The sequence below is a fragment of the Hypomesus nipponensis genome, chromosome 3 (genome assembly GCF_054491055.1).
Source record: "Hypomesus nipponensis isolate SF chromosome 3, ASM5449105v1, whole genome shotgun sequence".
Taxonomy (NCBI): Eukaryota; Metazoa; Chordata; class Actinopteri; order Osmeriformes; family Osmeridae; genus Hypomesus; species Hypomesus nipponensis.
Genome location: NC_140363.1, coordinates 3,777,482 through 3,789,839, shown reverse-complemented (window position 1 = coordinate 3,789,839; position 12,358 = coordinate 3,777,482). Strand labels below are relative to the sequence as shown.

The 12,358-nt window shown below is 40.3% G+C and overlaps 1 protein-coding gene across 1 annotated transcript in view; it reads right to left on the bottom strand.

Annotated features, from left to right (window-relative positions):
- Positions 1–12,358, bottom strand: part of LOC146299386 (nardilysin-like) — an 87,101-nt gene that overhangs the window by 71,619 nt on the left and 3,124 nt on the right. Inside the window, exon 3 of the mRNA XM_084683113.1 lies at positions 12,120–12,143. Coding sequence (XP_084539239.1) covers positions 12,120–12,143 — 24 coding nt within the window. The remainder of the gene's footprint in view (positions 1–12,119; positions 12,144–12,358) is intronic.

Genomic DNA, 12,358 nt, shown 5'->3' with positions numbered 1-12,358 from the left:
CTCTTTTCTATGCTAATCTCACAATTGAAGAATGTAGCTGTAAAACGGTAAGTTTTGAAAAAGCCACCGAACTGACGTCAGTTTGGTGGCTCCACCTTTTTTGGCTCATGTCGGTACCTTGGTCACACCCCAAAATTTGCTGCGTGCTGCTCTGTGTACTTCCACAGAACTACAAAGAAGAACGTTTTTCTAGCATGTTGAAAATGGACTACAGTGGCAGTGTTCAGGGAATGCTGACACTTCATAATTTTCCCAAGAAACCAGACACTCGACGGGCATGGCCGATGTTTTTCTATGAGAAGATCCCTGTGAAGTTCGACACTCAGTTATTCATTTGCTCGAACCATTTCACCAAAGACAGTTTTGAATGAAAACCTTTGACATTTTAAAGAAGGATTTGCTAAGCCGCTGTTGCTGAAAAGAGGTGCTGTTCCAACGTATGCTCATCACAAAAACCTGTAAGTATGATTTTGTGTCTAACAGTTAGCCTATTAGCAATGCTAACGTCTCCTGTATCTAGCATAGGTAAAATGCTAAATACCTTTCTAAACACATCAACATACCTTACTTAGCGAATGACCCTAGCTAGACTAGGTGTATTCGGCATTAGAAGGGAAGCTTCCGAAAAAATAGCCAGAAAACGAATAGCAGTCTGGCCTATTGCTAATGCGTGTCTAAATTATCTATTTGAAAGAACTGGAGAAAGGCAGGTGCTAGATACAGGATACGTTAGCTTTGCTAATCACTGTTACCAACAAAGTCATACTACAACTTGCGGTTGTGATGAACGTAACCTAAGGTCGGAACGCACCTCTTTTCAGCAACAGCTTCATAGCAAATCTTGCTTTACATTGTCCCAGGTTTTCAAAACCGTCCTTGGTGAAATGGTTCGCGCAAATGTGCAGAAAGGATCGAAGTGCACAGGGATCTTCTACCCTACAGTATAGACAAACATCAGCCATGCCCGTCTATTCAATGTTAGCTACTCTAGCTCATCTGCTTCTTATTAACGCTGATTTGCAAGGAGTGCAAGAACAGCTAGATAGCGAAAGCACCAAGACTGTAGCAAGAGCATAGGTAGACTGTGTGATGATTTAGCCTAGTTTATTGCCAATGGCGCTAACGTTATTTCCAGTGGCAACTGGTCATTAGGAATGCAACCAAGCTCAGAACCAATGTGCCTACAGGGCCATGCGCAAACAGCAATGAGCTCAACACAACAGGAAGGCCACAACGAAGCAGAAATACAATTTTTTAGAGATACAGATCCATTCTATGACAACAACCAGATAAGCATGGACACACTGACACGTCACCATCTTTATCTATCGATCCAGCCCCATAATATGACCAATGCACGGACCAGCGCCACAAAGGCAGGATGACAAAATATGCTTTCACTCACCAAGGCTGAGAGCTCACTTGAAGAGAAAGGTGCCTTCTTTTGTATGCTAACTAGACTAACCGTTTTTCCTTTTCTTCAAAAACCACTCCACGTTAAACCTGCGGTTACTTTTACCAGGAGTAAAAGTTGTAAAAGTTGGATCAACAGAAACAACTGCAACAACATTTTTATTTTTTATTTCTTGAACATTTTTATTTTCGTTTACTTCCAATAATTTACTATCTATGAATATAGCGTCTTCCTAAATTGTTTCGTTTCATTCGTTTGTGTTAAGATTTTATTTCATGTTCATTGGTCCCTGCCTTGTTGCTTCAGACTGCGTTCTGCCAATTCGAGTTAGCATAGGCTAATCGTGAAGGTGGGGCTCTGGTGGGGCTAGCCCCTCTCTCACAATGCAATGTACATTGGACGTGGGAAAGTATTAATACGCATTCTCAGAATGTAATGTAATGTGGATCACACACATTTTATGCCAAGTGGGGCTGAGAGCCGGTTGCCCCAATACAGCGTCATTTTGTATTTCAGCCCCGATTGGCGGCTTGTCGCCAACATTAGTCGGCAAGAAGAACGAGGAGATGTAGCTAGATTGTCTTAGCTAGCTTGTTAGCTTCACAAACGCCAGATAACTTGAGAAAATTATTAAAGTGGATTTCATACTTGAGCACCGGTTATATACCCTTACCCTATAAACCCTTAATTTGGAGGAGAAAGTTGAAGTAAAGCAGCTTAAGTGGTGCCCATCAGCCACGATATTGTCATCGCTCAAACTCCTGGTAAAAGTAACCGCAGGTTTAACGTGGAGTGGTTTTTGAAGAAAAAGAAAAACGGTTAGTCTAGTTAGCATACAAAAGAAGGCACCTTTCTCCAGCGGCGTAACAATGCCTTGGCGGGCCCGAGTGCAGATCTCACCAACGGGCCCCTTACCGACTTATCGACAGGCAAAATTATTGAGTATTGAGCTTAGCGATGCGCAGGGAAATTTAGGCTACTTATGATGTACAATTATGGGTAACGACTGCTCCTTCTATGTGAAGATAAATGACGGTTTAAAAAGTGAACGCCTCTGACTCGCAAGTCTCTGGCTCTAGATATGCTTGCAATAGCTAGGCCTACAACACGGAATGAGCATAATGGAACTGTCAGTGATGAGCAGACGTATCTGCGACGTTTGAAATAGAGCAGAGAGATGAGAAGAAATCTGATCATTTGCCGATGCTTATCCGACGTTATGAATGACAATTCGATCTGTCATGTGTGCTATCTGGGTATTAGTCTAAAAAATTTCATTTCAATGGTGAATATTTGATTTTCTGTTTGTTAGATATGCTAGTTTACTTTAGTCTAACTAGCTTTAGCTATTTTCCGGCTATCCTGCACATAGTTTACAATATCTAACCTGGCTGCTGCCTGGTATAGCCTAGGCCTATATTTGCATTTTTATGATATTTAATAGCAATGTCAACTGCATACACCAGACAGTAAACATGTAAGGGATAATGTATAGAACGCCGGTCATTATCGGGAAAATAAGCCCCTTCAGAGCGAAGCTGTTCGCCCTGTCCGGGCTTAGGCTATTTTCCCGATAATGACCGGCGTTCTATACATTATCCCGCTTATTAAACGGCTACTTGCCAACAAAATTACTTAACACAGTGTGTCTTTTTACAATTTGTTACCATTGGTATTTGGTATTTGGTATTTGTTATGGTATTTGTTACCATTCGTAGTGTTGATCAGCAGAGAAATAGTTGGCCAAAGACGTTGAACTTCATAGACATTGAACATTCTTTAGGCTTCAAATCAGCTGACGTCGCTAAGCAACAGAGTACGTTAGGGTTGAAAAGTTACCGGACTACTTGCGGAGTGCTACGAAAGACGTGAATCAGAAGCAAAAAGGCCACTTTCCTTGACAGCGGTCTGTTATTCATAGCAACGGTCTGTTATCAGAAGATATCAGACTGCAGAACGTTGGGAAGCCCCATTCAAGTGAATGGAGCTTTCTACAGCGTTAAGAACAGCCGTGTAATAATAGGTAATTAGCCTACCCTGGTGGCTGAGTTTCACACATTGCTGTTGCTGGGCTGGTGGTCAGACGTAGCGTCCTCTTCAACACGCTTCGCCACAAATCCAAATGAGGATAGTTTTGACAGCTTTGCCACCCTTACATCTTGCTCTTTTCGTTCCTGCCGCTTTCTGGAGCCACTTTTATGTTTAGGGGGCATGGGGTAGCCTAATTCGCTTCAAAACGCTAATGCAACAGAACTGTAGTATCCCAACAACAACTGTCTGGTATTCCAACAACTGGATGGGAACAATCGTGTGTGGGTGGGCGGGAATCTTTGACAACAATATTACCCAGACATCCTTGCTATTTTTCGAGGGCAATATTACTTAATAAAAACGAGATTTGTTTCATTCAGCAAAAGGCAAATGAGGAAAAATCTTATTTACTGTATAATATTATTTACTGTTGTTAAGACTGACTGTTTTTAAAACGTTTATTGGGCAGGTGATAGCTCATAATTATGAATAACTGACACCATAATTGAGAAAGGTTTGCGAATTGATGGGACTATTATTTAGGTTACTATTTGCGGTTTCAAAGCGGAGAAAGGGGCCCGGTCAGGTGGCCTCAAGGGGCCCGGTCAGGTTGTCTCACTTTTACTATGAGATCGAGGACGGGCCCCCTTTCGCCACAGGCCCTAGTGCAGCTGCACTCCCTGCACTCCCTATATTTACGCCACTGCCTTTCTCTTCAAGTGAGCTCTCAGCCTTGGTGAGTGAAAGCATATTTTGTCATCCTGCCTTTGTGGCGCTGGTCCGTGCATTGGTCATATTATGGGGCTGGATCGATAGATAAAGATGGTGACGTGTCAGTGTGTCCATGCTTATCTGGTTGTTGTCATAGAATGGATCTGTATCCCTAACAAATTGTATTTCTGCTTCGTTGTGGCCTTCCTGTTGTGTTGAGCTCATTGCTGTTTGCGCATGGCCCTGTAGGCACATTGGTTCTGAGCTTGGTTGCATTCCTAATTTAGGTTTGTAAATATGACAGTGGTAATTTTACATGTGTGTGAGAGACAAGGAGAGCAATTACACAAGAAGGTTTCTCTCTCCAGTTTGTGTACTACAACACCTGGTAGAAGCAAGCCGCTCTGTCGTTAAAAGTGTTGTGTGGAGCCACGCTGTTTGTTGACGTGTTAAATAAACACATCAGTAGCAACAGGTACTTTTGTAGCTTACTGGTATCCTATATTTTGAAATGTTTTTTGCCCCACCAATTTTTTACATATAAAAACGCCACTGATGATTACATAGATTTAAAAGCATAATTTTGTTCTGCTCATTTACAACTCAAAATACTAAGAGTGAAGAGTAGAATGAAATAGTTGTCTTCTCATTTCCCCTGCAAGAGGGAGCAGCCTCATAGTTGAATCAAAAACGAATACATTTGGCAGACCAGTGTAAAACTACCTAATCTCTACGACTGAAACGTCATTTAAAATGTTTCCCTTCTCGTGATATTTTCAGGAATTTAGCCTACTGATATTGCATTCATTCATTAATAAAGAACCACCTCAACGTTACCGGGCATATAGCTATCTCAGATGGGATCGCGATTCAAATAGTACCATCTGCTAATTGAAAAATATGCCCCCATAAACAATTGACATTTATTTAGAAGAAAATCCCTCATTCATAAAAAGCTCAGTGGTAGCGATCATTGTCAGTAACAACGAAAATAGCCCTGTGTGGAGAAGCTGCCCCGGTAACAGTACAGTACTAGACTGTGTCTCGGTAGCGATTGCGTTGGTTGAATTCGATTTAACGTTCCGTTGTACCGTTTAGGCTGAAATGAATTATTTTCTATGAACAGACAATTTTAGACTGTGGCAATGGAGTTTAGGTTAGAAGTCACTAGTCAGATAGTTTTACCTATTGAAAGACTTTTGATTTAAGTAAGGGTAGTGCCGATTATGTGCCGCCGTTTGACTTCCTGTAAACAGCTCTGCCTGTACTGTACAGTAGAGATGTTTTTGTCAGCTACTAGACTAGGCTACAGCGTTGCAGTGAGCTACACTGGTTTGAAACCACAGGTAATGATAATTTCACCCACAAATCGTTTACTTGTAATTTAATGTCATAATAAATCCTACAACGAAAATGTATTTGTGAGTAATGTTTATTTTAACGATTGAAAACAGATGCATCATAGACCGCTGTAGTATGTGTTGCCCGGGCAACGGAGAACTAATGTCATGATGCTAATTCTTCAGTGAAATGGTAGACTACTGTTTCCGAAAGTAGATGTACTTCCTTAATAATATCAGCTTATATTGTACATTACACATCACAATTGTGTGTCATATCACAAAGTAAAATTAGCAAATAGTTATCACACAGGCCTCTTTGCTTGTGGCGTTTCTGCAGCTGCCTTGCAGTAAAGCAGTTAGCCTCACTATGTCCCAGAAGTTAATGAACTGCTAAACTAATGTTCTGCTAGAGATAGTCACGCAAGTTTTCGTGGCGTTAGTAGCGTCAGTGACTGTGGCTAGCAAGTTAGCCACCGTTAGCTTCACTTTTGCCACAAAAACTTAATTAAAACCTAAACCGTGCAACGGAACATATTACCCAATAGAACCAACGCAATCGTGACCAAGACAAAGCTTTTGACATTGACGTTGTCTATGTTGTCCAAATATTGACTGAGCCTTAGGGGCGCAAAAATAAACAGTAACTAGAAAAGGCTGTTCCTGCGAAACAGCAGTGAGAATGCTGAAAACCTGAATGGGGATAGCTGACCATGCTAAATAAGCTTAAAATTGTGAAATTCTTTAGAAAGTTATAAGCTGAAGCTTCAGAGCGATCGAAAAGGTATTTTAAATAGGGGCTGGACGAAGGCATAAAACTACAGGAAAGAGAAGAAAAATGCAAAACAAAGTGAAAAAAATGAAGAGAAACAATGCATAAAAAATGTGAACATTTAGCGAAAAAATATTTTCTGGAGTTTCAAAAGGCCTGAAATGTATGTTAAAAAGGGGAACATTTCAGAAAGATGAGCTGCAGGAAAATGTGAAAACCAAGCAGAAAACCAGTTGCTTAAATCTGGGTTGAACGAATTTGAAGGTAAGAGGACAACACTGGAATGACTCGAACTTTCTGGAAAACGTAGCAACCATTGGTCATTGGCAACAGACAGGCAACATTTTTAAATAGAATCTAGGTTTCAGGTTCAAGACGGAGGAGAAACTTATAATGCGTGAACATGCGTGCGAATAACAGAAATTTGCCTAGCATCCATACCTCAAACAAGTTAAACTACACGCAAAACTACACGTCCAATCCCCTAAAAAACGAATATTTTCCGAGACCCAAGACTCTGCCGAAACCATTGATATCCTTTATGTGTCTGTGCGGTAAGAAATACAACTCTTTTTGCAGTTTCCAAAACGTTACCCAATTCTGCTTTCATGGTGCGTGTCTGTTTGGTTGCCACTGCAATGGAGCAGCTGTACTCGCTAACGAGCTGAGCAGAGAGAATGACACGATTTAGCTAGAATCCACACCTCAAACAAGTTAACCTAGACGCAAAACTGTACGTCCAATCCCAAAAAAATCTGATATTTTCCGAGACCCGAGACTCTGCCGAAACCAGAGATATTCTTTATATGTCTGTACAGTCAGAAATAGACTCTACCTGCAGTCTTGAAAACGTGTTCTTTTTGGTTTCCTGGTGTGTGTTTGTTTGGTTGCCACGGCAATGGAGCAGCTGTGCTCGCTAGCGAGCTGGGCAGAGAAACACGAATTTAGCTGGATTCCACACCTCAAACAAGTTAACCTAGACGCAAAACTATACGTCCATTCCAAAAAATGAGGATATTTTCCGAGACCCAAGACTCTCCCGAAACCAGACATGTCCTTTATATGTCTGTGCGGTCAGAAATACGACTCTACCGGCAGTTTAGAAATACGTCTACTTTCGAAATTATCTGACGAATTTTACCCACCTCTCCATTGAAGTTAGTGAGAGAATTTGAAAGGCTGCTCTCGCTTCAAGCCTCAAAGCTGAAAATCTGTAAATGTAAGCTCTTTAGTAGTTACATTGGCTGAAAGAGGACAAGTTTTCCTACATTTTAAGGTATAACTTGTTTCTGTAAGTTAAACTATATGAACGTCAGAGGAATTTGTTTGACAATTTAGTTGAATACCAGAAAAAGAGCAGCCAGCAGAGTGTGCCACTCTGCTGGCTGCTCAACCAAGAAGGAGCTTACCATTACTTTTAATGGGAGAATAATTTGCACAAAAACCTCAATTGTCTAAAAAGTATAAAAGTGAGAAATACCAAAAGTCATAGCCATCATCTCCTGAAGGAGCTGAACGTTTTGATACCAAAATTGTAGGAATCGGTGAAAGTATGCAGGACTAGTTAAAGGCCAAAAAACCTACGGAAGAACTAAGAAGTTGGAATAATAATAATAAAGAGAAACAGAAAAACAATAGTGAGAATGCTTAACAGCATTCTCACAATAAAGAGAAACAGAAAAACAATAGTGAGAATGCTTAACAGCATTCTCACAATAAAGAGAAACAGAAAAACAATAGTGAGAATGCTTAACAGCATTCTCACAACTAGAAAAGGCTGTTCCTGCGAAACAGCAGTGAGAATGCTGAAAACCTGAATGGGGATAGCTGAAAAAAAACAAGCTGAAAATTGTTTTTTGAAAGTTCTAAGCTGAAGCTTCAAAGCATCCGAAAGGTATTTTAAATAGGGGCTGGAGCTGGACGAAGGCATAAAACTACAGAAAAGAAAAATGCAAAACAAAAAGTGAAAAAAATCAGGAAGAGGAGAAACAACGCATACAAATGTTAAAATTTAGCTGAATATTATTTGCTGGAGTTTTAAAAGGCCTGAAATGTATTTTTGAAAGGACCTGGAGCAAGATGAAGGCTTGATGGCTTGAAGATGAAGAAAAGAATAAGAAAAAACAAAAAGGGGAAAATTTCAGAAAGATGAGCTGCAGGAAAATGTGAAAATTTAGCAGAAAACCAGTTGCTGAAGTCTGGGTTGAATGAATTTGAAGGTAAAAGGACAATACTGGAATGACTTGAACTTGCTGGAAAAAAAGGCAGAATTGATTAAATGGCTGAAAAAAAAGTTATAAGTCCTAGCAGAAAATGTTGAAGGTTTAAAGAAGATGGGAGATGAATTATGTTCATATTTTGAATTATTTTTCAATCCTTATAAAATGAAGTCACCTAAAGATGCTAAATAAATTGAGAAAAGGGAAAAATTAGCGGAAATGTAGTTGCTGGAACTCTTTTCAGAGCTGGAAAGTACTTGTGGAAGGACAGTGGAACAGTGAAGAGCGTTGGCCAATCGGATTTGTTCCTTGTAACGTAGCAACCGTTGGTCATTGGCAACATTTCTAACCCAGAATCTAGGTTTCAGGTTCAAGACGGAGGAGAAACTAATCATGTGTGCCTGCACACCCAGTCCTGTTCAGACACTTAATTTAAGATGACATCATAATAATAAATAGTGCAGGGTTGCCGATGTTGTCGTTGTCCCTGGTGAGTTTTTTAATACGTTAATAATAAGATCATGCTAAATCTAACCAGCGGATCATTTCTTGCAAGTGTGTCAAAGTGGTATTTATTAACACCGTACTGTAGGCATAACCGGTACAGAGAGGATGCAATGGAAGATTTCCTACATAAGCTACATCTACTGCTTCAAATTGAAAACGGAGACCATCTTTGGATTAAGGACAAGTTCCTTAACCTCTGTTGTCAATATCGCCAATAAAAAGTAAATACTCTTCAGTTACGAAGCATTTGTTGGTAGGATTAACGCCAGCTGCAGCAAACACTTACCCCAGCCCTGGGGCCTGTAGCCTACTACGAATCAAGATTTGGCGTTAGCGCGGTAACTTCAGGTTTAACCCAGGATTTCCTGTACTACGACGGTGGATCACTTGTTACCGGGGTAGATCGCCATGGTAACACATGCTGAACGGCTAACCTGGTCGGGAGCAGGATAAGTTGGAGATCAGAGATCAACCGGTATAAAAACCCCGCCCACTAACTAATTCTTGACGTTAATGTCGTCACCGTTTATAGAAGATCCTGTGCAGCTTGGTGCGATTGGTGGAAGTGAGAGGTGCGCTCAGAAGAGCCAGAACATTTAGAGACCGACAAAATCCTTTCGCATTCCCTCATGAGTATCTTTCTGAAAGATATAGATTCTTAGCAGAGGGAATTACGTATATTGCCAGCTTCTTGAGCCGTATGTTGCAAATGCGACGCATTGAAGCTGTGCACTCAGTCCCACAGACTGAATGCATATAGCGTTTCGTTATTTCGCTATGGGTAGTTTTAGTGTGGGTGATGCGGAGAACCTGAGCAAGAACACGGTCTGCCGCGCAATTTTGATTTTATTTAATGGCTGTTGCCACCATATTCTGATTAATGGAGTGATAAAAAATAGATATCCAAAGTGCCCTTTGTAAAAACTTTGGACTCTAATATGTTGACAAAATGAAAAAAGGTTTTTCAGTCAATGTTCTGATTTCCGTTCTGGAAATGTATGCAAAGAATATAATATTTTACAACTTAATCATTTGCTCATTTAAACATAGGCCTACATTTACAGGAAACTAGTAATGAAAACATTATTTGACCTACTATTAGTTATCAACTTGGGAGGTTTCATGTTGATATGTTATCCCTATTCACTGGGGTGTCTCCCCTTAACCCTTTTGTCCTTGGTTGCTTTAACCCATTTTCTAATCATTTCTATGTCAGAAATTGGGGTTTCTTTCAAACAAAACCTCTCAAATCAAAAACAACAATGGGTATCTGTACAAAGCTCTTCACAAGTGATACATAAATGATCATTTCACTACTTTCATTGAATTTTGATGTTTCATTCACTTTTATAGCATTTGTCAAAAATAATAAATAGGACATTGAAAGAGAGAAGTGGTGAAAACCCCCACAAAAGATTCAAAAGGCACAACAAAAAAGCCACAAAAAGGTATAAAAAGATCAAAACGTAGACAAAAGTTTAACAAATACATCCTCATGTGTTCTCCCTCCCCTATAGGAACAGGAAAAATATGTCAGTGTAACTAAGTTTAATGTCATTCATTCAGTCATGTACTATCTCTTCTCATATTCCAGTTTTTCTGTCTCCAGCCCTGTTTTTTTAATTAAAAGCCTCTTATAATCGAGCTCCAGGGTTCTTTTATACAGGGCCCTCACACTGTCTGCTCCAACCTGAAACAAATGAAGAACATTGTCCCTTGGCAAGGCACACTTGGAGAAAGTGGAAGGTGTCCATTTGACTACTGTGGTTCATTGCTTATACCTTGTGTCTTTGTCTTGGCCTTAAAGTGGAGGCCCTGGGCTCAGGGGGAGGAAGAAGTTCCTCTTCCTGCTGAGTTTAACACCATAGAAATGTAATCAATTGAGTCATATTTGAAATGAGCACTTTAAGGACTTGTGTCTTATGTTGAAACCACCACCATTAGTAAGTCATTACAGACACTTCAATCACAGCCACACGTTCACACACTCTCACCATCTGTGTTGCAAGTGGTAAATAAAACTCAAAAGTGTACCCCCAAAATGAGCAGGCAGACACAGTTTCCTGATCATCTAGGACCTCCACTTGAGAAAGTAAATGGTATATTTGATCAATATTCAGCAACCACATATGGCATACATACTGGCGTATGACTATTAGTTTCACTGTTACCTCTGTATGGCACAGTGGGACGACAGTCACTGCAGAGAACAGTAATACATTTCACTCCTATAATATTCATAAATAATTGTTGAATGAACATGGTCACATAGATTACTTGAAACATACATATGCCTGGGCTTCCAACCTGCTGCCACCAGGGTCTGAAGAAATGCCCCCTTCCACTCCTTCCATCATGGGGTGACCCTGATAGATATCCTAAAAAAGGGACTAGTTCAGGCAATTCAGCCTTGTACTTGTTGGCCTTAAAATATGTACAAGTATTGGCTTACCGTTTTGAATTATGGTTTTATTTTTTATTTGCTCCCACAATCGTTTGCCACTGCAGGGTTGCCACTGCATGGTTGCAACTAAAATAATACAGCAACAAAAGTTTAACGTTGTGGAATGCACACGTGTAATTATGATCACATCTTCAATAAGTCATGTAGCTTACGCATTTACAGCGTCTGCTATTTTCTGCCAGATTGGCAGCAGCGACTTTGTTGAATTTTGCCTATATTATATGTCTGTATTCTTGATATGATTGTATTACAATATTTCACGCAGGAGGAGCAGACAAAGTTTGTAAGATTGTCTGCTCCTGCGTGAAATATGCGGCTCTTGTTTCGTCCATGTTTGCGATTGGACATACGGTTCAAACACGCCCCTTTATGTGAACGCGCACGTCTCTAGATTGGAAAGATCTGGGTTGAGTTAGAGAATTGATAACCGCCGTCGTGGTACCGCTTATCGTGACTGCGATTGTTAGGCTTCGCGTAGCCGGGTAACTGAAAGTAATCCATAGCATGTTGATCTTAATTCGTAGTACAGGCCCCTGGTTTGGCTGTTCGTGACGGTCAGCTATGACTGTCTTGAGCCTCGATTTTTGCAGATTTCTGTGAAACTTGCTAAAATGAAAACGATCTAGCTAGATTATGTACACTTTAAACTCAATGTACATACCTTGTTTGGCCAATTTGGTCGATACTGTAGTTGAAGAAAAAGTCGAACCGTTTTATGGAGAGCCATACAACAAACATTTACCTAGCATCCACACCTCAAACAAGTTAACCTAGACGCAAAACTGTACGCCCAATCCAAAAAATAAGGATATATTCCGAGACCCAAGACTCTGCCGAAACCATTGATATCCTTTGTGTCTGTGCGGTCATAAATACAACTCTTTTTGCTGTTTCCATAAC